The sequence below is a fragment of the Polyodon spathula genome, chromosome 46 (genome assembly GCF_017654505.1).
Source record: "Polyodon spathula isolate WHYD16114869_AA chromosome 46, ASM1765450v1, whole genome shotgun sequence".
In the NCBI taxonomy this organism is placed as follows: domain Eukaryota; kingdom Metazoa; phylum Chordata; class Actinopteri; order Acipenseriformes; family Polyodontidae; genus Polyodon; species Polyodon spathula.
The window spans coordinates 2346879-2373251 of NC_054579.1; the positions used below are offsets into that span (position 1 = coordinate 2346879).

The 26373-nt window shown below is 39.3% G+C and overlaps 2 protein-coding genes across 2 annotated transcripts in view; both read right to left on the bottom strand.

The window, feature by feature from the left end:
* The window catches only part of slc16a8 (solute carrier family 16 member 8), an 83385-nt gene that overhangs the window by 14771 nt on the left and 42241 nt on the right, over positions 1-26373 (bottom strand). The window lies entirely within an intron of this gene.
* Positions 7957-11675, bottom strand: LOC121306119 (galectin-2-like). Its single transcript, XM_041237835.1, has 4 exons — positions 11541-11675; positions 9885-9967; positions 8396-8564; positions 7957-8146 (listed from the first exon to the last, which is right to left on the bottom strand). Exons 1-4 carry the CDS (start codon positions 11544-11546, stop codon positions 8000-8002), a joined length of 405 nt encoding a protein of 134 aa, XP_041093769.1. The 5' UTR covers positions 11547-11675; the 3' UTR covers positions 7957-7999.

The following is a 26373-nucleotide window of genomic DNA, read 5'->3' on the forward strand; positions in this document are numbered from 1 at the left end:
TGCTAACATAACAGATCACTTGTGAATGTTCATGATCAATGGATCTCTTACACTGGGGGTGACAATTTCAATTGAACAAGACAAGCTGTCAAGCACAAGAGGTGTTTTTTTTATTTTTTGGAGATGCCTCAGTTCATCACAGTGTAGTTTTCCATGTATTTAACTTTAAAAACCTGCCCCATTCTTCTAAAACTCTCTTGCAGTGCCTTCATTTCAGCTGGTTGTAGCTAAAATACTTCCATACCCTGTCATGCACTTCTATTCATTACTGCTCTGAAATGCGCACTTTTGAAAAAACATCAGACATCTCCTACAACACTAAGATCAATATTGCAGGAACCATACATGCTATCGTATCTGCTCTTGACTGAAGTCGCTGGGTAATATCTAGATCATTCACTTGTAATTCCAGATGAGGGGTCTCCAACCCTGGTCCTGAAGAGCTACTGGGGCTTCTGGTTTTCATTTCAACCAGTCTGTCACTTAATTGAACCAATTATTGGCTTAATTATTCATTGATGTAAAGACATCTATAAAATCTGCTGGATGGGGCTCTTCAGGACCAGGGTTGGAGACCCCTGATCTAGAGCATTCACATGTAATATCTAGGTCATTAACTTTTACTATCTAGAATAGATCATTCACTTGTAATATCTAGATCATTCACTTATGTGCAGTTTCCATGTTTTGTAAGTGTGGACACAGACTAACAGTATTGTCTATTACCTGTGATGAATGTTTTCAAGTATTCAATTTTGAATTTCAAGGTATTTAGTTATACACAGCACCTTTCATACCACACTATCTCAAAGCGTTTTACATGTCAGTTAAAACAGAAAGAAGGATGCAGTACCAGGAAGTAGAAAAAATAACTATATCAATAATGAAAAATGAAAAATTAAAGACCATTGAAGAAAACAGGAAATTAATAACAATGATAGATCAAACACAGAATTGATAATAAGCACATAAAATAGATAAAAAAACAATTATATTTGTAACTCAGGTTAAAAAGGTTAGACTACAAAAGTAAGTCTAATCTTGACTGAAGCAGCATCTCTAACAGAAAAGGGCAATGAGGTCCAAAATCTGGAGCATTATAACTAAACTCACTTTCTCCTCTCCCTTCAATCTGACTTATTGACAAAATATAAAAATGTACCCTAATAAATCACAATAAATTCATGTGTCATAAAACAAATCAATGAATAAATAACAAATGGCTTACATAGAAGCATCATCTGAAATTTTGCCCTTGATCTTCAGCTTGTCACCTACTTTCAGGTCGACGTTCTTTACTTCAAATACTTCCTGTGAAAGAGAAATGGAATTGGTCAGTAATGCAGTAAAGCTGCAAACCAGACGACATCATGCATTCGGGTGGAGTCCTGTGTGTGACATCACTACAGGGAAGGGATTGAAGCAGAATCTAGAACCCTACATTCCGCATGTTCTACTGTTTCCACGTCATTCAATGATGGGATGACTGCTGCAGACACGCAAGCACATAATTGTAACCCTTCACAAGCTCACACATTCTAGGACACATGTATACATAAGGAAATGGGCTTTTAAATATCTCTGCATTCGTGGATATAGGGTTCTCAACCTCATCTCATCTCACCAACCGGGGGCCAGAATACATACACAGTGCATCACACAACATTGCCCATTAGGGTTGCCACCTTCCCCACAGACTTTCTCAGTCAGTCTTGGTCTATCAAAACTGCAGTATACTGTAATACAGTTTAAAACAATACCACCAGAAATCAGTACAAATCAATAATCATGCAGTGTTGTGCTCTTGATAATTCTAGCAATCAAACTCGATAACGATATCTGTTCAGTTTTCAAGTAGCCTAAAATTGCACGTAGATGAATGCAGTTTTCATTATTGTGAATTTAAATACGTTATAAACTGATGGTTCTGTGATTTCACATAAATATTTTTTAAAATTTGATTATACAATTAAACAGTTTTACAACTAGGATATAGTATGTCACTAAAATGTAAAACCTAGCTAACAGTTTTATGTTGTTACATTTCATTGCCACAATGTTACGGCCCACTTTGTTTATGACGAGGTTTTGATCAAATGAATGAGTGGATTTACAAATGAGAGGAGGCCATTCGGCCCATCTTGCTCGTTTGGTTGTTAGTAGCTTATTGATCCCAGAATCTCATCAAGCAGCTTCTTGAAGGATCCCAGGGTGTCAGCTTCAACAACATTACTGGGGAGTTGATTCCAGACCCTCACAATTCTCTGTGTAAAAAAAGTGCCTCCTATTTTCTGTTCTGAATGCTCCTTTATCTAATCTCCATTGTGACCCCTGGTCCTTTTTTAGGTGAAAAAGTCCCTTGGGTCAACATTGTCAATACCTTTTAGAATTTTGAGTGCTTGAATCAGATAGCAGTGTAGTCTTCTTTGTTCAAGACTGAATAGATTAAATTATTTTAGCCTGTCTGCATATGACATGCCTTTTAAACCCGGAATAATTCTGGTCGCTCTTCTTTGCACTCTTTCTAGAGCAGCAATATCCTTTTTGTAACGAGGTGACCAGAACTGAACACAAAATTCTAGATGAAGTCTGACTAAATGCATTGTACAGTTTTAAAATGACTTCCCTTGATTTAAATTCATCACTTTTCACAATATATCCAAGCATCTTGTTGGCCTTTTTATAGTTTCCCCACATTGTCTAGATTAAGACATTTCTGAGTCAACATAAACTCATAGGTCTGTTTTTCATAGATTCCTTCTTCAATTTCAGTATGTCCCATATGATGCTTATTGCCTGTGTGCAGTACCTTACACTTTTCTCTATTAAATGTAATTTGCCATGTGTGTTCCCATACCTAGGAACCTCACTCACTCAGAAGCTCAGGAGCTCAGCACATTTAAGTCAATACCCCAGTTAAGGGGAAATGCATCCTTATGTGTTCTGCTTAATTGCCCCTGGAGTTTATTTCAGTTAATCACAGCGCCTCCAGTATTTTGCAACAGTTTAAGAGACGGTTGTTACACAGACACAAAATAGAAGAAAACAGAGGAAAGACAGATATAAGCAGTCCACACATCGCTCAAATTAAGAACAGGATTTGTAAGGTGTATGCAAACTCAGCAAAGTGCCTGTAAATTGTAAAATGTTTTTGGAGCTGTAATGTGTTTGCAGAAGCCTATATTTCCTGTCATGTGTAATGCGACACTATGATCTATTTTGGGCTAATATGTTAAAATATTTCAAGTCATATTTTATTATCTACGTGTCATACAGCAATGTGAACAATGTATCAGCACGGTGTATTTGTATTTGATTTATTACTGGTAGCTTATAGACTAAAATAAAACAAAAAAATTCAGTGTACTATGAATTTGATTTGTAGCCTACTACCGAACAAGTCTGTTACAGCTTTATATTCGTAAGTTATATAATGTGTATAGAGAACACATTAATGTTATTTTAACACAATGACTTATACATTTTAATATGTATACCTGTAAGTGAAGCCATCGCTTAATAAAGTGTGTTTTGTTAAAGTTGTATCGAGTTGGCTAAATCATTATTAAATGTAAACGGCAATGAAACACATAGAAGGAAGTTGATGTTCTTTGTTTGGTTGCTGGTTTGCTACAGGCTAAAGAATATGAAACTTCTTTGCTTTGTCTGTTTCCCAAAACATTAATAATAATAATAATAATAATAATAATAATAATAATAATAATAATAATAATAATAATAACAGGCTTCCTCCGGCGTCTCTGGGCGCTTCCCCGGGCACCACCAGACGGGTTTTAGGACGACCCATTTTCGAGTTTTATGTAAATCTTTTTTTCGTGGCTTTTGTTTTTGATATACTGTATGAAATTAGTGTTTTTGGTTACTTTCCAAAATGGCTGAGCTTTTTTTTTCTGTCAAAATATGTATAGCAGTAACTCAACAGTACTTGCACAGTTAAGTTGTACCTTCTTTACTTTGCTGTCTTCCACAACTCAATCCCTTTGGTCACGGGCACATTCTTCTGGGGTTTTTGTGTGTAGGCATTTTTTTACATTTTACAACAATTGGCAATTCTGTTTTAAATCCTGTTTTAAATTATTTTAACTGTAATACAGCTTTAAATCCTACTAACAATGCCCCATTCTTAATTGTAATCTTGTTTTAAATCTTGCAAGCAGAGTCTCCAATAGAAATGTAGGAACGTGCTGTCTCAGTAGTTTGGGAGGGTTTAAAGTATTCAGAACGAACAAGGCAGTAGTAGTAGTAGGTTATAATTTTTAATAGCAAAGGAGTGAGATCAACGTGAATTGATGTCCACTGTTTTCCTGGTGGTTTCCCGTGTTTATTGGCTATCCATTGATTTATTTATTTATTTTTATATTGTATTGGGTGTTTTGTCTGTTTTTATCAGTTAAAACTGAAAATCAGAAGCCCTAAGTATATATAAAACTAAAAGCGGTGTGCAATTCAATATGTTAATGTAACATTATTCAGCAGTTTTCAATGGACTTTATGAAGCTGAATAATTCTATAGGGGGGTGCAAAACCTTTGGCCATACCTGCACATTCCAGTATGTAATCTGTAGAGGACTTTAAACAGAGATTAAAGATCACATATTCTGCAACATTTATCTGCTATAATCCACCCTTTTTTGCAGTTCCTAGTTTAAAACTCTTTGCCATTTGCTCATAATGTTCTTCTGTATGCCTGTCCACAAAAAAACCCTTTCTACTCATTCCCAGTAGCAGATGTATACATGGCAATGCAGCTAGTATCTGCACAGGCTAACATAGGGGACCATTAGTTTACCAAGCAAAATGAATCCAAATGCCCTTTTAAGTAAAACACTTTTTGAAATAAAAACTATCTATAGAAACACAAAGATAAAATATTATAGTCTGTCATCTGTATTAAAGAAAGAGCTTTAAAGATTGAAAAACCCCAACCCTGGTAGAGACAACTTCTAATGTCACATGAACATACTAGCCCACATCATACTAATAAACGCACAGATCCTGTTCAATGCACTGGTGCCACTTGTGTGTGAATCCATGTGGAGTTAATCATTTGTCTTCCTACCAATCCTAACACTTTCAAAATATTAATTTCAGGTAAGTTACATGAAACACAGCCTGTATTCCTTTATTTTACCACATTGCCAATGATCTATCCACCTTAGAAGAATGTATTAGGACCTAGTCTGTCCCAAAAACACTGAACATGATATCTACCAGGGGCTGAGATTCCTCACCAGATCTGACGCTCAGGTGATTGTCTATTAATGAAGAACACAGGGCATTTACAGACCAGTTTGCTTACTAAATATTTTGGTATCCCTGAGTAGATAGTCAAAGTCCAGGAAACACATTTAAAAGAAGGAAAAAAAGAAAGCAAGCGTAAAGAAGATCTGAGGGGTACTCACCGCCATGACTGTTCTGAACTCCGGACAGCAGACAGCAGGTTCTGGAGTGAGGAACCGTGAGACAGAGAAGGAAGTGGAATGACAATGGAACGTTAGAATCTTCCTTTAGATTGATACTCTGGTTAATCTTTAAACACAGCTTGGTTAATTATTAATCCACAGACAGATAGGAGAGAAGAAATCCATCAATATAATTCCACAAACTGCCAGCACACTCCTGTTCCCGGTGTACTGTAGAGTACACGATAATAGAATGGGATCAATAATTCTCTATGCAGAGTGAAAGAACATAAAATAGAAGAATGAATTTCATGGTCCGTTTCATGTTTTTCACGGCCGTGAAATCGGTAGGGCCTCAGTAATGTACTGCAGGGGGAGGCAACCCTGATCCTGCCGTGCCACAGACACTTCCGGTTCTTGTTTTACCCGAGCCCTAATTGATTCAATGATTGGCTTAATTTGCCTGTCCCTGATGTACTGTATAAGTGTAAGTGAATCCACGTGGGCAAAACGCTTCTCTGAGCACTCTAGTATGTGACACATTTGTGGTTGCGACGTGGTCTGTAGCTTGATTAGGACTATACATGTGTGAAAGAGAGATTCTACATGTCTTGGTTGCGATGTGGGCAGTAAGTAAGTCAATTAATAATAAATGCACACACATGTATGAAAGAGATATTATACATATTCAAGCATGGAGACGCCAAATAAAATGATCAACAATGCCATTGCAGGAAAGGGAAACTGCCTCTAATGTACTGTTTGGAAAAATGACGATATAGGTGTATTCACTGAAGATAATGCAAATCTAAGTGGCAAAGTCATGTAAAGTTTTTATTAAAATATGACAGCAAAAAGGGAAATGCATCTCTGCAGCCACGGCACACTGGAAGGGACCTCTGCTTTCACCAGCAGAAGCTGGGCTGCATAATTCATAAATTGTAACCAACATCAATTAAAAAAAAATAGAGATTGAATTATTTCTATATAAATAGGCCATAATATTAATGTAGTTTTCAAACCTTTTTTTCCTCTCCTTTGGACAGTGGGGTTTGTTTATTTTAAGTAAGTCAATTAATAATAAATGCACACAAATGTATGAAAGAGATATTATACATATTCAAGCATGGAGACGCCAAATAAAATGATCAACAATGCCATTGTAGGAAAGAGGAGGCTGTCTCTAATGTACTGTTTGGAAAAATGACGATATAGGTGTATTCACTGAAGATAATGCAAATCTAAGTGGCAAAGTCATGTAAAGTTTTTATTAAAATATGACAGCAAAAAGGGAAATGCATCTCTGCAGCCACGGCACACTGGAAGGGACCTCTGCTTTCACCAGCAGAAGCTGGGCTGCATAATTCATAAATTGTAACCAACATCAATTAAAAAAAAATAGAGATTGAATTATTTCTATATAAATAGGCCATAATATTAATGTAGTTTTCAAACCTTTTTTTCCTCTCCTTTGGACAGTGGGGTTTGTTTATTTTTTCTTCATTTACCGTCATGTTTACACTGGAAATTTGTCAGATTTTACACAAAAAACAAGGCTGTGATTGGAGAGTGCTGTATTTAAATGCTAGTGTATTTATCAAATGTGTTTAAACCATCGCGATTTGCTTGAATGAGATTTTTATACCATGTTCTATAAAAAGAGGACTTCTTGTTCCTTTAAACTGTTACGGTGATTTTTCAAGCATTTAACTCGATGATAGAATTTGCATGATAATCGATGTCAACATCAGGGTTTGATTTAAAAGTAGCTGACATTTGCAGAAAATGTTCATGCAGGTTACAGTTCAAGAATATTGAAAAGGGGAGTTTCTCTCAAATGTGGAGTGAGTGCCCTAAAGGCATCTTTGAGTGGCTTCCATAGGAAGAGTCCAGTTCATAAACTCTTTGCATCTGGACACAGGTTTAAAGGAGGATCTTCACAGAAAGAATTGGAAACCCCCATTTGGATCCCATTATAATCTGAGTGTATTATCCTGAAAAAACCCAAACTGAATCCTTAGCGACCACATTATTGTGAACATACACAGAATGCATATACAGTACTGGTCCTGTACTGATACGATATGATGGTACTGTACTGACATGACTATCAGCTGTGATTAAATAATGAATGTGCTTGCTTTGGGTCCTGGATGCAGGTTTAACTGGTTCAATTGAACAATTAAGAACAGGTCTGGAACTTGCACCTGGCAGCCTGATCCATTGAAGCTGCTATTGTGCTATCAGTACACAATCATGGTCTCACCATTGCCTGTCTGCATTTCCATTGAGGATCATTTGGGAAGGGTATAGTTACCATACTGTCATGTCATTCCATTGTAGCTGCCCTACACTTACACTACCATTGCCCCTTATTGTAAGACAGACCCATTATTGCACTACCATTGTAGTGCCACTGTGTTTGTGCTATGGAAGTATAAGGCACAGTAGCACACTGTGGTTCTGTTCTGCCAATGGTGCCCTTGTCACATTGTAAAAACCCAATCAGTACAGAAAGCCAAACTCAGGGGAGAAGGGTTTGCATGAAGTTTTATTCAGCATGCAGTGGTAGGTGTTCATTCAAATTTGAAGGAGGTCACTTTGAAATCGCCCTTAACTCTGACGTAGGTGATTTTTTTCAGACTCAGATGGTTTGGAAAGGTGACGATATGACTGTTGGGCAATTCAATCTTAAAGCAGTCACCCAAGACCTTCACTGCCAACTGTGGAAAGACACAAGCAGGATTTCATAGTTATGACACGGCGATTTTCAGATTAAAGTAATTCTGATTGCTTATATGTTTTTACTAAAAAGAGCCTGCTTAGAAAGGCAATGTAATGCGCTTCCTGTATACTTAGTACTGTAATACTTCAAGTGTCATTAAACTGCATTGTAACAATGCGATTCAGTGGAGGGGCTTCAAACATGTACAGTGCTGCAGGTTCGTGGAAATGAGGTACAAGTGTCTTACCTTGATGATGGCTCCTTTCTTGAAGGGGAAATTGGGGTCTCTCTGCTCGGACCCCCAGCAACCTCCACGCTTGGAGTTGCACACGATGACAGAGCCTGGTGTGTCATGGAAACGAGGGTTAAAGTGCAGTGCCAGGTCATTCGAGTCCTTCCCCATGTCAATGCAGAACCTGCCGGCAGAGACTCTGAATGTGAATCAGTCCAGAAACCTGGGCTCAAAACCTTCTACACTGGAAACACACGCGTTACTTCTATTGAGGTGCTAACATAACAGATCACTTGTGAATGTTCATGGTCAATGGCTCTAAGACTGGGGGTGTCAATTTCAATTGAACAAGACAAGCTGTCAAGCACAAGAGGTGTTTTTTTTTATTTTTTGGAGATGCCTCAGTTCATCACAGTGTAGATTTCCATGTATTTAACTTTAAAAACCTGCCCCATTCTTCTAAAACTCTCTTGCAGTGCCTTCACTTCAGCTGGTTGTAGCAAAAATACTTCCATACCCTGTCATGCACTTCTATTCATTACTGCTCTGAAATGCGCACTTTTGAAAAAACATCAGACATCTCCTACAACACTAAGATCAATATTGCAGAAACCATACAGGCTATCATATCTGCTCTTGACTGAAGTCGCTGGGTAATATCTAGATCATTCACTTGTAATTCCAGATGAGGGGTCTCCAACCCTGGTCCTGAAGAGCTACTGGGGCATCTGGTTTTCATTTCATCCAATCTGTCACTTAATAGAACCAATTATTGGCTTAATTAGTCATTGATGATGTAAAGACATCTATAAAACCTGCTGGATGGGGCTCTTCAGGACCAGGGTTGGAGACCCCTGATCTAGAGCATTCACATGTAATATCCAGGTCATTAACTTTCACTATCTAGAATAGATCATTCACTTGTAATATCTAGATCATTCACTTATGTGCAGTTTCCATGTTTTGTAAGTGTGAACACAGACTAACAGTATTGTCTATTACCTGTGATGAATGTTTTCAAGTATTCCATTTTGAATTTCAAGGTATTTATTGATATACAGCGCCTTTCATACCACATTATCTCAAAACGTTTTACATGTCAGTTAAAACAGATAGAAGGATGCAGTACCAAGAAGTAGAAAAAAATAACTATATCAATAATGAAAAATGAAAAATTAAAGACCATTGAAGAAAACAGGAAATTAATAACAATGATAGATCAAACACAGAATTGATAATAAGCACATAAAATAGATAAAAACAATTATATTTGTAAGTCAGGTTAAAAAGGTTAGACTACAAAAGTAAGTCTAATTTTGACTGAAGCGGCATCTCTAACAGAAAAGGGCAATGAGGTCCACAATCTGGAGCATTATAACTAAACTCACTTTCTCCTCTCCTTTTCAATCTGACTTATTGACAAAATATAAAAATGTACCTTAATAAATCATAATCAATTCATGTGTCATAAAACAAATCAATGAATAAATAACAAATGGCTTACATAGAAGCATTATCTGAAATTTTGCCCTTGATCATCAGCTTGGCACCTACATTCAGATCGACGTTCTTTACTTCAAATACTTTCTGTGAAAGAGAAATGGAATTGGTCAGTAATGCAGTAAAGCTGCAAACCAGACGACATCATGCATTCGGGTGGAGTCCTGTATGTGACATCACTACAGGGAAGGGATCGAAGCAGAATCTAGAACCCTACATTCCGCATGTTCTAATGTTTCCACGTCATTCAATGATGGGATGACTGCTGCAGACACGCAAGCACATGATTGTAGCCCTTCACAAGCTCACACATTCTAGGACACATGTATACATAAGGAAATGGGCTTTTAAATATCTCTGCATTCGTGGATATAGGGTTCTCAACCTCATCTCGTCTCACCAACCGGGGGCCAGAATACATACACAGTGCATCACACAACATTGCCCGTTAGGGTTGCCACCTTCCCCACAGACTTTCTCAGTCAGTCTTGGTCTATCAAAACTGCAGTATACTGTAATACAGTTTAAAACAATACCACCAGATCTCAGTACAAATCAATAATCTTGCAGTGTTGTGCTCTTGATAATTCTAGCAATCAAACTCGATAACAATTTCTGTTCGGTTTTCAAGTAGCCTAGAATTGCACGTAGATGAATGCAGTTTTCATTATTGTGAATTTAAATACATTATAAACTGATGGTTCTGTGATTTCACATAAATATTTTTTTTAAAATTTGGTTATACAATTAAATAGTTTTACAACTAGGATATAGTATGTCACTAAAATGTAAAACCTAGCTAACAGTTTTATGTTGTTACATTTCATTGCCACAATGTTACAGCCCACTTTGTCTGTGACGACGTCTTGATCAAATGAATGAGTGGATTTACAAACAAGAGGAGGCCATTTGGCCCATCTTGCTCGTTTGGTTGTTAGTAGCTTATTGATCCCAGAATCTCATCAAGCAGCTTTTAAAGGATCCCAGGGTGTCAGCTTCAACAACATTACTGGGGAGTTGATTCCAGACCCTCTCGATTCTCTATGTAGAAAAGTGCCTCCTATTTTCTGTTCTGAATGCCCCTTTGTCTAATCTCCATTTGCGACCCCTGGTCCTTGTTTCTTTTCTCAGGCTGAAAAAGTCCCTTGGATCGACACTGTCAATACCTTTTAGAATTTTGAATGCTTGAATTAGGTCACCACGCAGTCTTCTTTGTTCAAGACTGAACAGATTCAATTCTTTTAGCCTGTCTGCATATGACATGCCTTTTAAGCCCGGAATAATTCTGGTCGCTCTTCTTTGCACTCTTTCTAGAGCAGCAATATCTTTTTTATAGTGAGGTGACCAGAACTGCACACAATATTCAAGATGAGGTCTCACTAGTGCATTGTACAGTTTTAACATCACTTCCCTTGATTTAAATTCAACACTTTTCACAATGTACCAAAAACACTGAACATGATATCTACCAGGGGCTGAGATTCCTCACCAGATCTGACGCTCAGGTGATTGTCTATTAATGAAGAACACAGGGCATTTACAGACCAGTTTGCTTACTAAATATTTTGGTATCCCTGAGTAGATGGTCAAAGTCCAGGAAACACATTTAAAAGAAGGAAAAAAAGAAAGCAAGCGTAAAGAAGATCTGAGGGGTACTCACCGCCATGACTGTTCTGAACTCCGGACAGCAGACAGCAGGTTCTGGAGTGAGGAACCGTGAGACAGAGAAGGAAGTGGAATGACAATGGAACGTTAGAATCTTCCTTTAGATTGATACTCTGGTTAATCTTTAAACACAGCTTGGTTAATTATTAATCCACAGACAGATAGGAGAGAAGAAATCCATCAATATAATTCCACAAACTGCCAGCACACTCCTGTTCCCGATATACTGTAGAGTACATGATAATAGAATGGGATCAATAATTCTCTAGCTGGGGCATGCATGAAGATTATTCTATATGAAATAATAAAATATATTACACACAAACAAATATAACAAACAGTTGCATCCCTTGTATGTCTAATTAAAAGATCCAAAGACATTACTGCAGCTTTCACGCAAAACAATACATTGTTGGCACAATGTTGTCATGAGTGATGAGTGTGGCAAATAGCTGTATTATTCAGTCACTTCTGAGTCATGGAATTACGAAGCCATGACTTTAGTCTTCAAAGAGCACCGAAGCCCTGCTCAGATCAGAGCCTGGATCCAGGATCAGATCCCTTTAGTACAACCTGCCCCTGAGGCAAAGTGTGACATAATGCAGATTTAATGAGGGATTAGAACTGTCCTTGAAATACATTTCTAGAAACGTTTCCCCACAATTGAAATATAAATACAGTTTTGGTATTAAAAGTATGTTAATGCTGTACTGGTATAAGAAAATGATGTTTTTTAAAAGTATTTTCAGCTTCCATCCACTTAAAATATGTAGATCTAGCTTGAACCTCAAAGCGCAGTGTATTGACAATAATGTAAATAACACCAAGGTCCAGACAATGAGTTTCAAACCTTAAACGTGTTCCTGTTTACAGGTAAGAACTCAGCTTTACTATGAGGAATACGATAACACTGTGTAACAATTTTTTTTTTTTTTTGGTTCCTGGGTAGTAGGTGTTATTTCCTAATTGCTTATGCCTCAAAAGTATAGAAAATGGCTATTATTCCCACAAATTTTGCTTTTGTGACCAGGTGTCACAAAGACAGCCGGAGTGGGTGGCGTCAGACCAGAAGCAGGAAAAGGAATGAATGACAGCGAGGTGGAGTTTGGTGGAGCTGAGCGAGTGTTTCCGCTCAGATATTTAATAAACAGAACAGAAAATAAACGGCTGTAACAATACAAAAACAGGACACGGCACATTTGCCAAAATAAACAGACAAACAAAACAGACTAAAACAAAACAAACAATGGACTAACAAACAAAACACAGTGAGTAGATATTTTAAATATTATTTGCACGATTATTCACTATTACCTCAGTCTCCTATCCCGTTCTCCACTCACCGAACACCCAACCGCGAGTGAGTGAAAACATGTTGTTTGTATGCAGCTGTACCAAGACTCGACTGCTAATCAATCATTCAATTGGAGTCTCGGTACAACTGCACGTGAATTAATAAAGTGCAATTCCCCGTGCTCACATATTATTACTTTTTACTTGCACGTGAAGTGCTGTGCAATCCTCGTGCCTAAATACATATATACATTTTAAACACTTGTGTTACAGACCCGTTTAGATCCTGTGTACCAATGACTATACACCAACATTTAACAAACCACACGCAACATATAACAGATAATACACACAGGGGCGGGCACTTTGTCACACCAGGACAGTGATATTTTCAAATTTACCTATTTTCCAGAACATTCCAGATAGATTCAGTGCTGAGTAAACTTGAAGTAACTTCTAGAACTTTCCAGTAATATAAATAGTAGTATAAATACAGGGGCCTTAAGCCCACCAGTTCAGTTTAGTTCCAGCTGCCTAAGTGGATACATATCTGCATTTTTCTGAGATGGCATCAAGAGGCTGCAAGCATCTGGCAGACGCATTTTGCCATGTCTGCGGCCAATTTATCAAGACGAGCGAAAAAGTACTCAGTGGAAGCATCTGCTAAGATGTGTGAGGCCTACAAGGCATATTTCGGCATGCCTGTTGGGGATCAAGACAAACCCTGGGCACCTCATTTCACCTGCAAGCACTGCAAAAAAACTCTGGAAGGTAAGATGGACAATTGTTGGTCGGAATTTTATGTTATAAAATTTGTTAAAATTTTTAAAATTGTAAAAGTTTTTAATTTTAAAATGTTTTACAATTTTCAATGTTGCGAGAATCTCTTACACATTAGTCATGGGTGAAATAAATGTATTTTTGTAGGATGGTACAGAGGGGAAAAGAGAGCCATGAAGTTTGCTATCCCAAGAATTTGGCAGGAACCCACTGACCACTCAAGCAACTGCTACTTCTGCATGGTGGACCCTTCTAAACGTCGGACTGGCAAGAATGCACCTGCTATCACATATCCGGACCTTCCTTCATCCATCGCCCCGGTGCAACACTGCCATGAGCTCCCCGTACCCACTCCTCCGGAGAGAGAGCAGCCGTCTTTAGAAGAGAGCAGCAAGTCAGACAGCGAGGAAGAGAAACCCATACTACCCCAACCAAAAAGACCTCAATGACTTGATTAAAGATCATGGTCTCACCAAGTCCAATGCCGAGCTTTTGACGTCTAGGCTCAAGCAGTGAAACTTGTTGGATGAAAGTGTGCAAGTCGCAGATCAGAGGAAGTGTCACCAACCTTTTTACAGCTTCTTCACCCGTCAAGATGGGCTCTGCTTCTGCCACAATGTGACCAGTCTGTTCGAGGCAATCGGAATCGTCTGTAACCAGAATGAGTGGCGCCTCTTCATTGACAGCTCATCCAGGAGCTTCAAAGCCGTGCTGCTCCATAATGGTAACAAGTACCCGTCTCTTCCCCTGGCTCACTCGGTGCACCTCAAAGAGGATTAGAACAGCATCAAGACCTTGCTGGACGCCTTGAAGTATGATGAGTACGGCTGGGAGGTCATAGGAGACTTCAAAATGGTGGCATTCCTGATGGGTCTCCAAGGCGGTTTTACCAAGTTTCCCTGCTATCTTTGCCTTTGGGACAGCAGGGACACGAAGGCGCACTACCACAGGCGGGACTGGCCACAGCGGACCGAGTTCTCTGTGGGGAGGAACAACGTCAAGTGGGAGTCACTGGTGGACCCCCGGAAGGTGCTGATGCCACCACTGCACATCAAATTGGGCCTTATGAAACAATTTGTCAGAGCTCTAGATAAGGAGTCGGCAGCCTTCAAGTACCTTCAAGACTTCGTCCCTAAGCTGTCTGAGGCAAAGGTCAAAGCCGGTGTCTTCGTCGGACCACAGATAAAGATGATCCTGGAGTGCAATGACTTCCCCAAGAAGCTCATTAGTAAAGAGAAAGCAGCTTGGAACAGCTTTGTTGCAGTGGTTCGGGGCTTCCTGGGCAATCACAAGGCCAAAAACTATGTGGAGCTGGTTGAGACTCTGGTGAAGAACTACGGCACAATGGGCTGTAGGATGTCCCTCAAAGTCCATATCCTTGATGCTCATCTTGATAAATGCAAGGAGGACATGGGACCGTACTCGGAGGAGCAAGGCGAGCGCTTCCACCAGGATATACTGGACTTTGAACGCCGCTACCAAGGACAGTATGACGAGAAAATGATGGGAGACTACATTTGGGGGCTGATTCGTGAAAGTGATTTACAGTATAATCGTAAATCTCGAAAAACTACTCACTTCTAAACCTTTTGTAGTCATTTTTATATTACTTTAGTATAAATACATGTTAATTTGGATTCATATGTTGTTTTTTTCTGACTTTATGTGAACGAAAAGACACAAATTCACCCGTTTTCTCATTGGAAATAGGTAAATTTCAAAATATCACTGTCCTGGTCACAAAAGCAAAGTTTGTGGGGAATAATAGCCATTTTCTATACTTTTGAGGCATAAGCAATTAGGAAATAACACTTACTACCCAGGAACAAAAATTATGTTACATAGTGTAATGTTTGTTATGGTAATTGTTTATTTATTAGTTTGAAAATGTTTAGTATAACGTGAGCAAGTGTGAGTTTTTGGAACATTGATAAATAGAGATGCGAGTCTGTGATGCATTAAAACACGCAAAATAATTTAGAATCAGTAATATATTGTGATTAATTCTGTATAATAATTGTGTAAAAAATGATGGTAATGTATGTAGTTGTTATTGATGTTAACATTAGTAAATTGCGATAACATTAAACATTAGTTAACATTATTTAATTGTGATAACATTAGTAAATAACAAGAGCTATGGAGAATTAAACCATTTCTCTGTGTTTTGGATACAGCAATATAGTGCATCCTCCTCTATCTTTGTCCACCTGTTTGCCATTTCCCCCCAACATTACTGTGATCTGTATGTTCACTTCTCATTGGTCAGTTTCTCTAGTTAAGGTGTGTGCAGCTCCAGGATCGGATCAACAGTATGGATCAGTGGTGCCTGATCCAGATCCTCGTAGTAAAACAACATCTCATGATCCGGCTCCAGTGATCCCGGAACCGATCCTATTTTTCTTCCCATTGACTTCTATACTGACGAGTGATTATACCAGTAAAATATATCTATGCTCTAATAAGACCAACAGGCTGGAAACAACCAAACATTATTGTTTATTTTAAAACTCTGAATGCGTTAATGCAACATGATGTAACTCATTTGCACATTTGATGTATGTGTGTAATATATATATATATATATATATATATATATATATATATATATATATATATATATATATATATATATATATATATATATACACACACACACACACACAAAAGAAAAGCAACACTCTGGTCTAATGGATTTAATAAAATATTTTAAACATACATATCAAACCAAATCACAGAAAATGTGAACAAAAATACACAAAGAATCATGATGTCTCCAGTATGAAATGCGACACACTGTCAAAATGAAAACTTTACAAAGTTAGTATTGGGTATGATCTCCTTGAGCATTAACACAAGACCTGATCAGCCTCTGGCTAGACTGCAGTGGGATGGTCCACCACTTCTCCTGTGTATCTGCAGCCAGCTAGTGAAGGTTGGTTGGTCGTGGTTGTCTCCTGTGGATGGCACTGGCGATTTGGTCCCACAGATATTCTATTGGACTCAGGTCAGGAGAAAAAGCTGGCCACGTCGACCTCGACATTGTTTTCTTGAAGTCGTGCAATTGTAATCCTAGCACTGTGTGGTCTTGCATTGTCCTGCTGGAAAATCGTCACTGTTGCCTCAAGGACTTTGTCAATGTATTGCTGAGCAGTAAGGTTGCCCTCAATCTGCACCTAAGGTGTTCTTGTGTTAAAGGAGATTCCTCCCCAAATCATCACACTTCCACCACCCCACTGGTTGGCTTGAACAATGCAACATTCAGCGTAACAGTCCTGGGCCGGTGTGGTGACCCTCTGCCTTTTAAGAACGTGGCCTGTCCCTCACAGAGCCGGTTTCCTGGTTTCTCTGGACTAGTCTGCTGATTTTTCAAATAGAAAATCTCATTCTCCGGGCAACTGCTCTCACAAACAGGCCGCCTTCAAATCATGCCGATAGTAACCAGATGATCTTTATTACTCAAGCGGGGCATGGTTGTATCTTTCACTGTTCTTGAGTTAATTAAAATCATGTCTTTTCGAATGGCTATTTTATACTCTTTTTGGCAATTTTAAATTAACTCAAATACCAAACACTGAGCACCTGGTGTTTTTATGAAATCACATGACTTGAGCTCTGTATTTTATTATCCCAAGGAACAAACCTATCTGCTCACTATTTAAAATGTAAATAACATGATGTATGTAAAACTTAGACTGTTGCGTTTTCATTGTGCAATATAGAACAGAAACTAAAAAGTAAATTGTAACCCTTACAAGGAAACTAAACTTACATATACTTCTTCTAAACTAATAAACTAATCATCAAACTTATTGCTTAAATAAAAAAATGTAATGTCTTTAAACAGAAGATAGGAAAGGTTACGAACAACTGGAGACCATTCCGCCCATCAGTAAAACTACAGACTGAACCCACACTGAATGGTAGCTCTCATTAGGACAGAGGCACGCTAGTGCTGCTTATATACAATTGAATAGAAATCACTACAATCTCTATATTTTACACAACATGACCAAATCATTGATAACATTCCCATACCTGAAACCGGAGCCAATACTAAAGAAAAGTAAACATTAAGTTGAAAAGCAGAGCTGCTCATCACACTGAGGCAGGTTCCTTTGCTAGTGTTTAATATGCATATGTGTTTCTTATTGTAGGAACAAGGTCTGCTTTTTGTTTTAGAAAAAGCCCCCCGTGTATCTGAGCATTACTGGCTTTGCAAACATATGCCAGTCCAGTACATTGTATAAGTACATTGTATAAGTAACAGGTACTTCCCAATTCCATCTGGAAATCATTAAAAGCAGAACTCATATCTAAACTTCTGTTGGCATGCCCTTTCACACACAGGCTGTGCCAAGCAGTACCTGTTTGAAGAGTGAGTCATCCATCCCTATCAACAGCAAGCAGCAGGCTGCAAATGGATTCAAAGCTAACTTTATGACTGATGTTATCGAGATACTCTTTGTACAGCTGCTTGATTAGACCAGAGCAGGAATTTCAATTCAAAGTTCCGGTATCGCATCTGCCATAGTGTGCATGAATTTAGCCCTTTCTTGCATTGCTTCCACTTTATTACAGAACAGGTTGATAAAGGGGAAGGGTTTGAATTCTGGATTCAGTCTTCTTCTATGTTTCTCTTTTTTTAATTGATTTTTGCACAACACAACTGAACAAACAATAAGTCAGTACCGTATGTAGCAGGGTGGAGGTTGGGCACGCACTGGCTACCCTGCACACCACAACAAGCATCTTAACCACTATGCAAAGAGCCGGGCACGCACTGGCGACCCTGCACACCACAACAAGCATCTTAACCACTGTGCAAAGAGCCGGGCTCATCAGCATGTGTAGTTATAGAGCTTTAAACATCACCTCACTGAGAGGAGAGTCTGTATCAACAATGCATCACACAGCACTGCCGGTTACACACAATCCCCACCATAAATGTACATTAAGAGCTATCAGTTCACGGCCAGTCAATAAACACAAGTTATAAACACCAACTTATCGACTGCCATAATCAGTAAATCAAAATGATTTATGGGGAGGAAGAAAAAAAAAATTCAAATTGAAAATGCTGCAACAATGAAAAAATGGAGTATTGAATATAAAGAATATTCAATAATGCAGCATTTCCAGGGTTATTTGTGTCTTCACCTCATATTCTACCAAACTGAAGAGAAGATCCTGTGTGTGAACACTGACCACAGTGTTTGATGAGAGAGGTTTGTAAACAGTGTAATGACTGTGTATCCTTGAGCACTCTGCATTCCCGGGTTTATTGCTGGGATACGGGAACATTTCAGTTATAGACGTCAACCTTTTACCCCACTAAAAGAAACAAAAGCATTTGTTAAGCATTTTTTATTTTATTTTTTTAGTTTCGGGAAATAGTTTCGGTTTTAGTTTTTTTTTACTATTTAACTCATTAAGGTACAAGGGGCAAGTGCTAACTTTCTTGTTTTTGCAATGAGGGGCACGCAACAGGGTTTACAATGTACATAAGAACATAAGAACATAAGGACGTTTACAAACGAGAGGAGGCCATTCGGCCCATCTTGCTCGTTTGGTTGTTAGTAGCTTATTGATCCCAGAATCTCATCAAGCAGCTTCTTGAAGGATCCCAGGGTGTCAGCTTCAACAACATTACTGGGGAGTTGATTCCAGACCCTCACGATTCTCTGTGTAAAAAAGTGCCTCCTATTTTCTGTTCTGAATGCCTCTTTGTCTAATCTCCATTTGTGACCCCTGGTCCTTGTTTCTTTTTTCAGGCTGAAAAAGTCCCTTGGGTCGACATTGTCAATACCTTTTAGAATTTTGAATGCTTGAATTAGGTCGCCACGTAGTCTTCTTTGTTCAAGACTGAACAGATTCAATTCTTTTAGCCTGTCTGCATATGACATGCCTTTTAAGAACGGAATAATTCTGGTCGCTCTTCTTTGCACTCTTTCTAGAGCAGCAATATCTTTTTTATAGCGAGGTGACCAGAACTGAACACAATATTCAAGATGAGGTCTTACTAGTGCATTGTACAGTTTTAACATTACTTCCCTTGATTTAAATTCAACACTTTTCACAATGTATCCGAGCATCTTGTTAGCCTTTTTTATAGCTTCCCCACATTGTCTAGATGAAGACATTTCTGAGTCAACAAAAACTCCAAGGAGGAGACATGGATTGTGTATGTGTGCCATTCAGAAGGTAAATGGGCAAGACAAAAGATTTAAGTGCCTTTGAATGGGGTATGGTGGTAGGTGCCCAGTGCACCGCTTTGAGTGTGTCAAGAACTGCAATGCTGCTGGGTTTTTCACACTCATCAGTTTCCCATGTGTATCAAGGATGGTCCACCACCCAAAGGACATCCAGCCAACGGCAGGCCAGTGGTCGAAAACGGCTCATTGATGAAAGAGGCCAAAGGAGGCTGACACGAATTGTGCAGAGCAACAGACAGGCTACAGTTAGTCAACTGACAGTCCAGTACAACATTGGTGTCAAAAGACCCATAAAAGAATGCATAACTCGTCGTATCTTGACACGAATGGGGTATGGCAGCTGACGACCTAACAGAGTTCCACTTCTTTCAGCAAAACACAAGAAACTGCGGTTGCAGTGGGCTAAGGAACGAAAACACTGGACACTGGAGGATTGGAAAAACATTGCCTGGTCTGATGAATCCCGGTTCCTGCTGTTTCACGCTGATGGGAGGACTAGGGTATGTAGAAAACCACATGTGCCGCATGTCAACATTGCAGGCTGGTGGTGGTGTGATGGTGTGGGGTGTGTTTTCATGCCACACATTGGGCCCCTTGATAAAGGTGGAGCAACGTTTGAATGCCACAGGATATCTGAACATCATTGCCAATCAGGTGCATCCCTTCATGGCAGCAGTGTATCCATCTGCTAATGGATTTTTTCAGCAGGATAATGCCCCATGCCACAATGCTAGGATTGCCCAGGAATGGTTCCACAAACATGACAGTGAATTCAGTTTACTGCAGAGGCCTGCCCAGTCACCAGATCTCAATCCAATTGAGCATCTGTGGGATGAGATGGAACGAGCTATTCGGAGTAGAGATCCACTACCAGCCAACTTGACACAACTGTGGGAAGCATTGCAGTCAACATGGGCCAGCATCCCTGTGGAACGCTTTCGACACCTTGTAGAGTCCATGCCCTGACGAATTGAGGCTGTTCTGAGGGCAAAAGGGGGTGCAACTCAATATTAGGAAGGTGTTCCTAATGTTTTGTACACTCAGTGTATATGCTATCTGCTAAAATACAGCCCACAGTGTATACTATAGTAAAACACTATATTGGGAAATGTTGTGTGTACCATTATACAAACTCCTCAAATCTATAGTACAGTACTATGGAGCTCAGTGTAGTATATACTATTGTCGATACTGCAGGGTATAGTATAGTACAGTACTGTGGTACTCACTGTAATAAATGCATGCTACACATTTTCACTGCTATGCGATGATACACAGTTATATATCTCTGAAACCTGGTGACATTATCAGTCTTTCTAGAGTGTATTATTGACATAAAAATTTGGATGTCCCAAAATGTCCTGCATTAAACTTTGATAAGACAGAAGTTTGATACTGGGTTCTCAGCAACAACTTGACTTTTCAAAAATCGACTGGGTGACTTAACTCTGAATTTAAAATCTGAGTGCAGAAATCTGGGTGTTATCTTTGACTCTGCTTTAAGTTTTGAGTCACATATTAAAAGGACTACAAGTGTGTCTTTTTATCATCTAAGAAATATTACAAAAATTAGATAATTTCTGTCATTCTCCGATGCAGAGAAAGTAGTCCATGCCTTTATTTAATCTAGACTGAACACTGTAACACCCTGTGTGCTGGGCTTACTAGCCAAGCCTCATATCACTACTGCAGCTTGTGCAGAATTCAGCTGCAAGGGTTCACATCAGAACACAAAAGAGAGCTGATATAACTCCTGTGCTGGCATCCCTACACTGGCTTCCAGTGAAATACAGAAATGATTTTAAAATTCTGTTACTTACATTCAAAGCACTAAATGAAATGGCACCAGATTACCAGTGAGCGTTATTGTCTCCCTGTCGGCCTCAGCGTGCACTGAGGTCAGCTCATAGTGGCCCGCTCTGCATTTCCAGGGTAAGGCTTAGGAAGAAAGGAGAGGTTACCTTTTGTGTGCGGGCTCCACACTGTGGAACTCTCACCGAGCACCTCCGGTTCACCCACAGTGGCTACTTTTAAATCAAGGCTTAAGACTTATTTCTCTAATTTAGCCTTCTGATATTATTCTGAGATGGAGTGGACTCTCTTACTAAGATTTAAAGACTTTAGGATCCTGGGGATTCGGAGAGGACACACCATCTTAGTAAAACTAAAGTTACCAGGAGGCCATCTTGCTAAAGGTCTCCTATGTGGGTAATTAATTATTTAATTAAAGATAATGAGAAAATGTTAATCAGCTGCGACTGATTGAGCTGATTTATAAAAAAGACCATATTTTGAGTGTTCTGGTGGTTGGGGATTGGAGAGAGTTTTTGTGCGGACTGGGAACAAGGTATGGTGTTAAAGTTACACTTGTGCGTAAGTGTTTGTGACTGGTAAGCAGCTTAGCCGTCCAGTCTGGTAGTGAGGGATTGTGGCAAGTTTAGTTAGCACTTCAAACTGGAGTTAGGTTTTGTTTTGTTTATTTTGTTTGTGTGAAATTAAATAAATATACAGGCACTGTCCTGTTTAAAAACTACCATTCCTTTGGGAGTGCTGTCCTTTTACAAAAAAGTCAAGTGAAGATGGTCCTGCATGCAGCAAACATCCCACTTTGTCACTATATATATATATATATACATTTTCTGTTAGTGCTTTTATAATATTTGTCTTTGTAATTGTTCTATTTTAACCTGAGTGAAGTGCCTTGAACCTTGCAGCATGAAAGGAGCTCTATAAAGAAAGATTATTATTGTGTATTCTACAGTGTATAATATAGTACAGTACTATGGTACACAATGTAGTATATACTATAATACAACAGTTTGTAGTACCTACATGAACTGCAGTATACTGTAACAGTGTACAACAAACTACCACATTTTACAACCAGTTACAGTAAATGTACTGTAGAATACTGCAGTAAATCAGTTATTTATAAGGGAAACCATTGAAAGAAACTGTTATATTACAGAGCTGGAGGAGATAATTGTCAGGATAGCACTAATACTGCAACAGAAAAAAAGACCTGAGGAAACAGCGGAGCATTATTTTATAGGGCCAACAATCTCCCAAGACTCGCCTCTCAGCCATTCAGAGAGGGGGAAAGTCCACACACCCACTTTCCCACCTCCCTGTGTCACTGCCATGACTCACAGGCGGTTGTTGGACGACTGCCGCCCTCTTCCTGCAGCCCGTGAACACGCCAGCAGAGTCAGCACAAATCTCCCCTGCTCCAGTGGTACACATACCAAAACTTGACCGGTGTAAGAAAATGTTATGCTGTCCATTCTGTGATTAACTACTGCACAAATCACCACGAACAAGACAAGCTGTAGTTCACCCCTATGTGTTAACAATTTTAGTAATCCAATCTGTTGCTTCTGTCACATACGTTTGCTGAATTGCGAAAATGATATTAAAAACAACCTGAAGGACCAAACGCCGCACATCGCACCCCTTTTAGACGGGCGTTTCCTTGTTTTCTGTGTTAATATTATTTGTGCATGCCCAGGCAAGTACAGTACGTGGCGTATTACTTTTTAATGCATACTACAAAATAACACTACAGAGGTAGCGTAAAACAAGTAACTTTTTTAATGATAAAATATACTATTTGGACCCCTAATGCAGAGCAGTGCGACCCCGGTCAGCTGGCGTAGCGGTTTCGTGCCTGGGGCTGACACGCCTCCAATGCACTGACACTTGTACCAAATCTTGTGTTATTTCATATTTAACAAATGTTTGTATTGCATTTAATAAAATAATTGTCTGGTGTTGTTTTTCATTATAATCCTACATTGGGGACATTTTGGTAGGTTTAACTGTTTTTCTTTTCTGTATAATAACTATCGGATTCATGTGTCCCATGGTTAATGTATTGTTCAGCATAAAGCAAGCCTATATATTTCAGAATATATCTTTACAGAGAAAAACAAATTAATCTCAGTTGCACAAGTATTTAACCCCTTTGCTACTGCACCCCTAAATCAAGTCAGGTGCAAATTATTTGTTTGAAAGGTCACCAAATTAGTGAAATGGTTTCAGCTTGTGTGTACTCAAAGTGGTTTAACTTGTAAATAATTTCCCTCAGGTATATAAAGACGAGAAAACCTTTCAATGGCTGAGTGTGACCGATAGGAGTTGAATGAAGCCGAAAAAAGGGCGTATCCGAGATACTCTTTGTACAGCTGCTTGATTAGACCAGAGCAGGAGTTTCAATTCAAAGTCCCGGTATTGCATCTGCCACAGTGTGCAGGAATTTAGCCCTTTCTTGCATTGCTTCCACTTTATTACAGAACAGGCTGATAAAGGGGAAGGGTTTGAATTCTGGATTCAGTCATCTTCTATGTTTCTCTTTTTTTAATTGATTTTTGCACAACACAACTGAACAAACAATAAGTCAGTACCGTATGTAGCAGGGTGGAGGTTGGGCACGCACTGGCTACCCTGCACACCACAACAAGCATCTTAACCACTATGCAAAGAGCCGGGCACGCACTGGCGACCCTGCACACCACAACAAGCATCTTAACCACTATGCAAAGAGCCGGGCTCATCAGCATGTGTAGTTATAGAGCTTTAAACATCACCTCACTGAGAGGAGAGTCTGTATCAACAGTGCATCACACAGCACTGCCGGTTACACACAATCCCCACCATAAATGTACATTAAGAGCTATCAGTTCACGGCCAGATCAATAAACACAAGTTATAAACACCAACTTATCGACTGCCATAATCAGTAAATCAAAATGATTTATGGGGAGGAAGAAAAAAAAAATTCAAATTGAAAATGCTGCAACAATGAAAAAATGGAGTATTGAATATAAAGAATATTCAATAATGCAGCATTTCCAGGGTTATTTGTGTCTTCACCTCATATTCTACCAAACTGAAGAGAAGATCCTGTGTGTGAACACTGACCACAGTGTTTGATGAGAGAGGTTTGTAAACAGTGTAATGACTGTGTATCCTTGAGCACTCTGCATTCCCGGGTTTATTGCTGGGATACGGGAACATTTCAGTTATAGACGTCAACCTTTTACCCCACTAAAAGAAACAAAAGCATTTGTTAAGCATTTTTTATTTTATTTTTTTAGTTTCGGGAAATAGTTTCGGTTTTAGTTTTTTTTTACTATTTAACTCATTAAGGTACAAGGGGCAAGTGCTAACTTTCTTGTTTTTGCAATGAGGGGCACGCAACAGGGTTTACAATGTACATAAGAACATAAGAACATAAGGACGTTTACAAACGAGAGGAGGCCATTCGGCCCATCTTGCTCGTTTGGTTGTTAGTAGCTTATTGATCCCAGAATCTCATCAAGCAGCTTCTTGAAGGATCCCAGGGTGTCAGCTTCAACAACATTACTGGGGAGTTGATTCCAGACCCTCACGATTCTCTGTATAAAAGTGCCTCCTATTTTCTGTTCTGAATGCCTCTTTGTCTAATCTCCATTTGTGACCCCTGGTCCTTGTTTCTTTTTTCAGGTTGAAAAAGTCCCTTGGGTCGACATTGTCAATACCTTTTAGAATTTTGAATGCTTGAATTAGGTCGCCACGTAGTCTTCTTTGTTCAAGACTGAACAGATTCAATTCTTTTAGCCTGTCTGCATATGACATGCCTTTTAAGAACGGAATAATTCTGGTCGCTCTTCTTTGCACTCTTTCTAGAGCAGCAATATCTTTTTTATAGCGAGGTGACCAGAACTGAACACAATATTCAAGATGAGGTCTTACTAGTGCATTGTACAGTTTTAACATTACTTCCCTTGATTTAAATTCAACACTTTTCACAATGTATCCGAGCATCTTGTTAGCCTTTTTTATAGCTTCCCCACATTGTCTAGATGAAGACATTTCTGAGTCAACAAAAACTCCAAGGAGGAGACATGGATTGTGTATGTGTGCCATTCAGAAGGTAAATGGGCAAGACAAAAGATTTAAGTGCCTTTGAATGGGGTATGGTGGTAGGTGCCCAGTGCACCGCTTTGAGTGTGTCAAGAACTGCAATGCTGCTGGGTTTTTCACACTCATCAGTTTCCCATGTGTATCAAGGATGGTCCACCACCCAAAGGACATCCAGCCAACGGCAGGCCAGTGGTCGAAAACGGCTCATTGGTGAAAGAGGCCAAACGAGGCTGATACGAATTGTGCAGAGCAACAGACAGGCTACAGTTAGTCAACTGACAGTCCAGTACAACATTGGTGTCAAAAGACCCATAAAAGAATGCATAACTCGTCGTATCTTGACACGAATGGGGTATGGCAGCTGACGACCTAACAGAGTTCCACTTCTTTCAGCAAAACACAAGAAACTGCGGTTGCAGTGGGCTAAGGAACGAAAACACTGGACACTGGAGGATTGGAAAAACATTGCCTGGTCTGATGAATCCCGGTTCCTGCTGTTTCACGCTGATGGGAGGACTAGGGTATGTAGAAAACCACATGTGCCGCGTGTCAACATTGCAGGCTGGTGGTGGTGTGATGGTGTGGGGTGTGTTTTCATGCCACACATTGGGCCCCTTGATAAAGGTGGAGCAACGT

Excerpts from the sequence above, each read along its gene's own strand:
- LOC121306119 (XM_041237835.1), bottom strand. Across the intron at positions 8,565-9,884 it reads ATTTCAGATAATGCTTCTAT|GTTCTGCATTGACATGGGGA; the intron begins GTAAGCCATTTG and ends CTCTGCCGGCAG. Across the intron at positions 8,147-8,395 it reads AGAAAGGAGCCATCATCAAG|TTGGCAGTGAAGGTCTTGGG; the intron begins GTAAGACACTTG and ends GTCTTTCCACAG.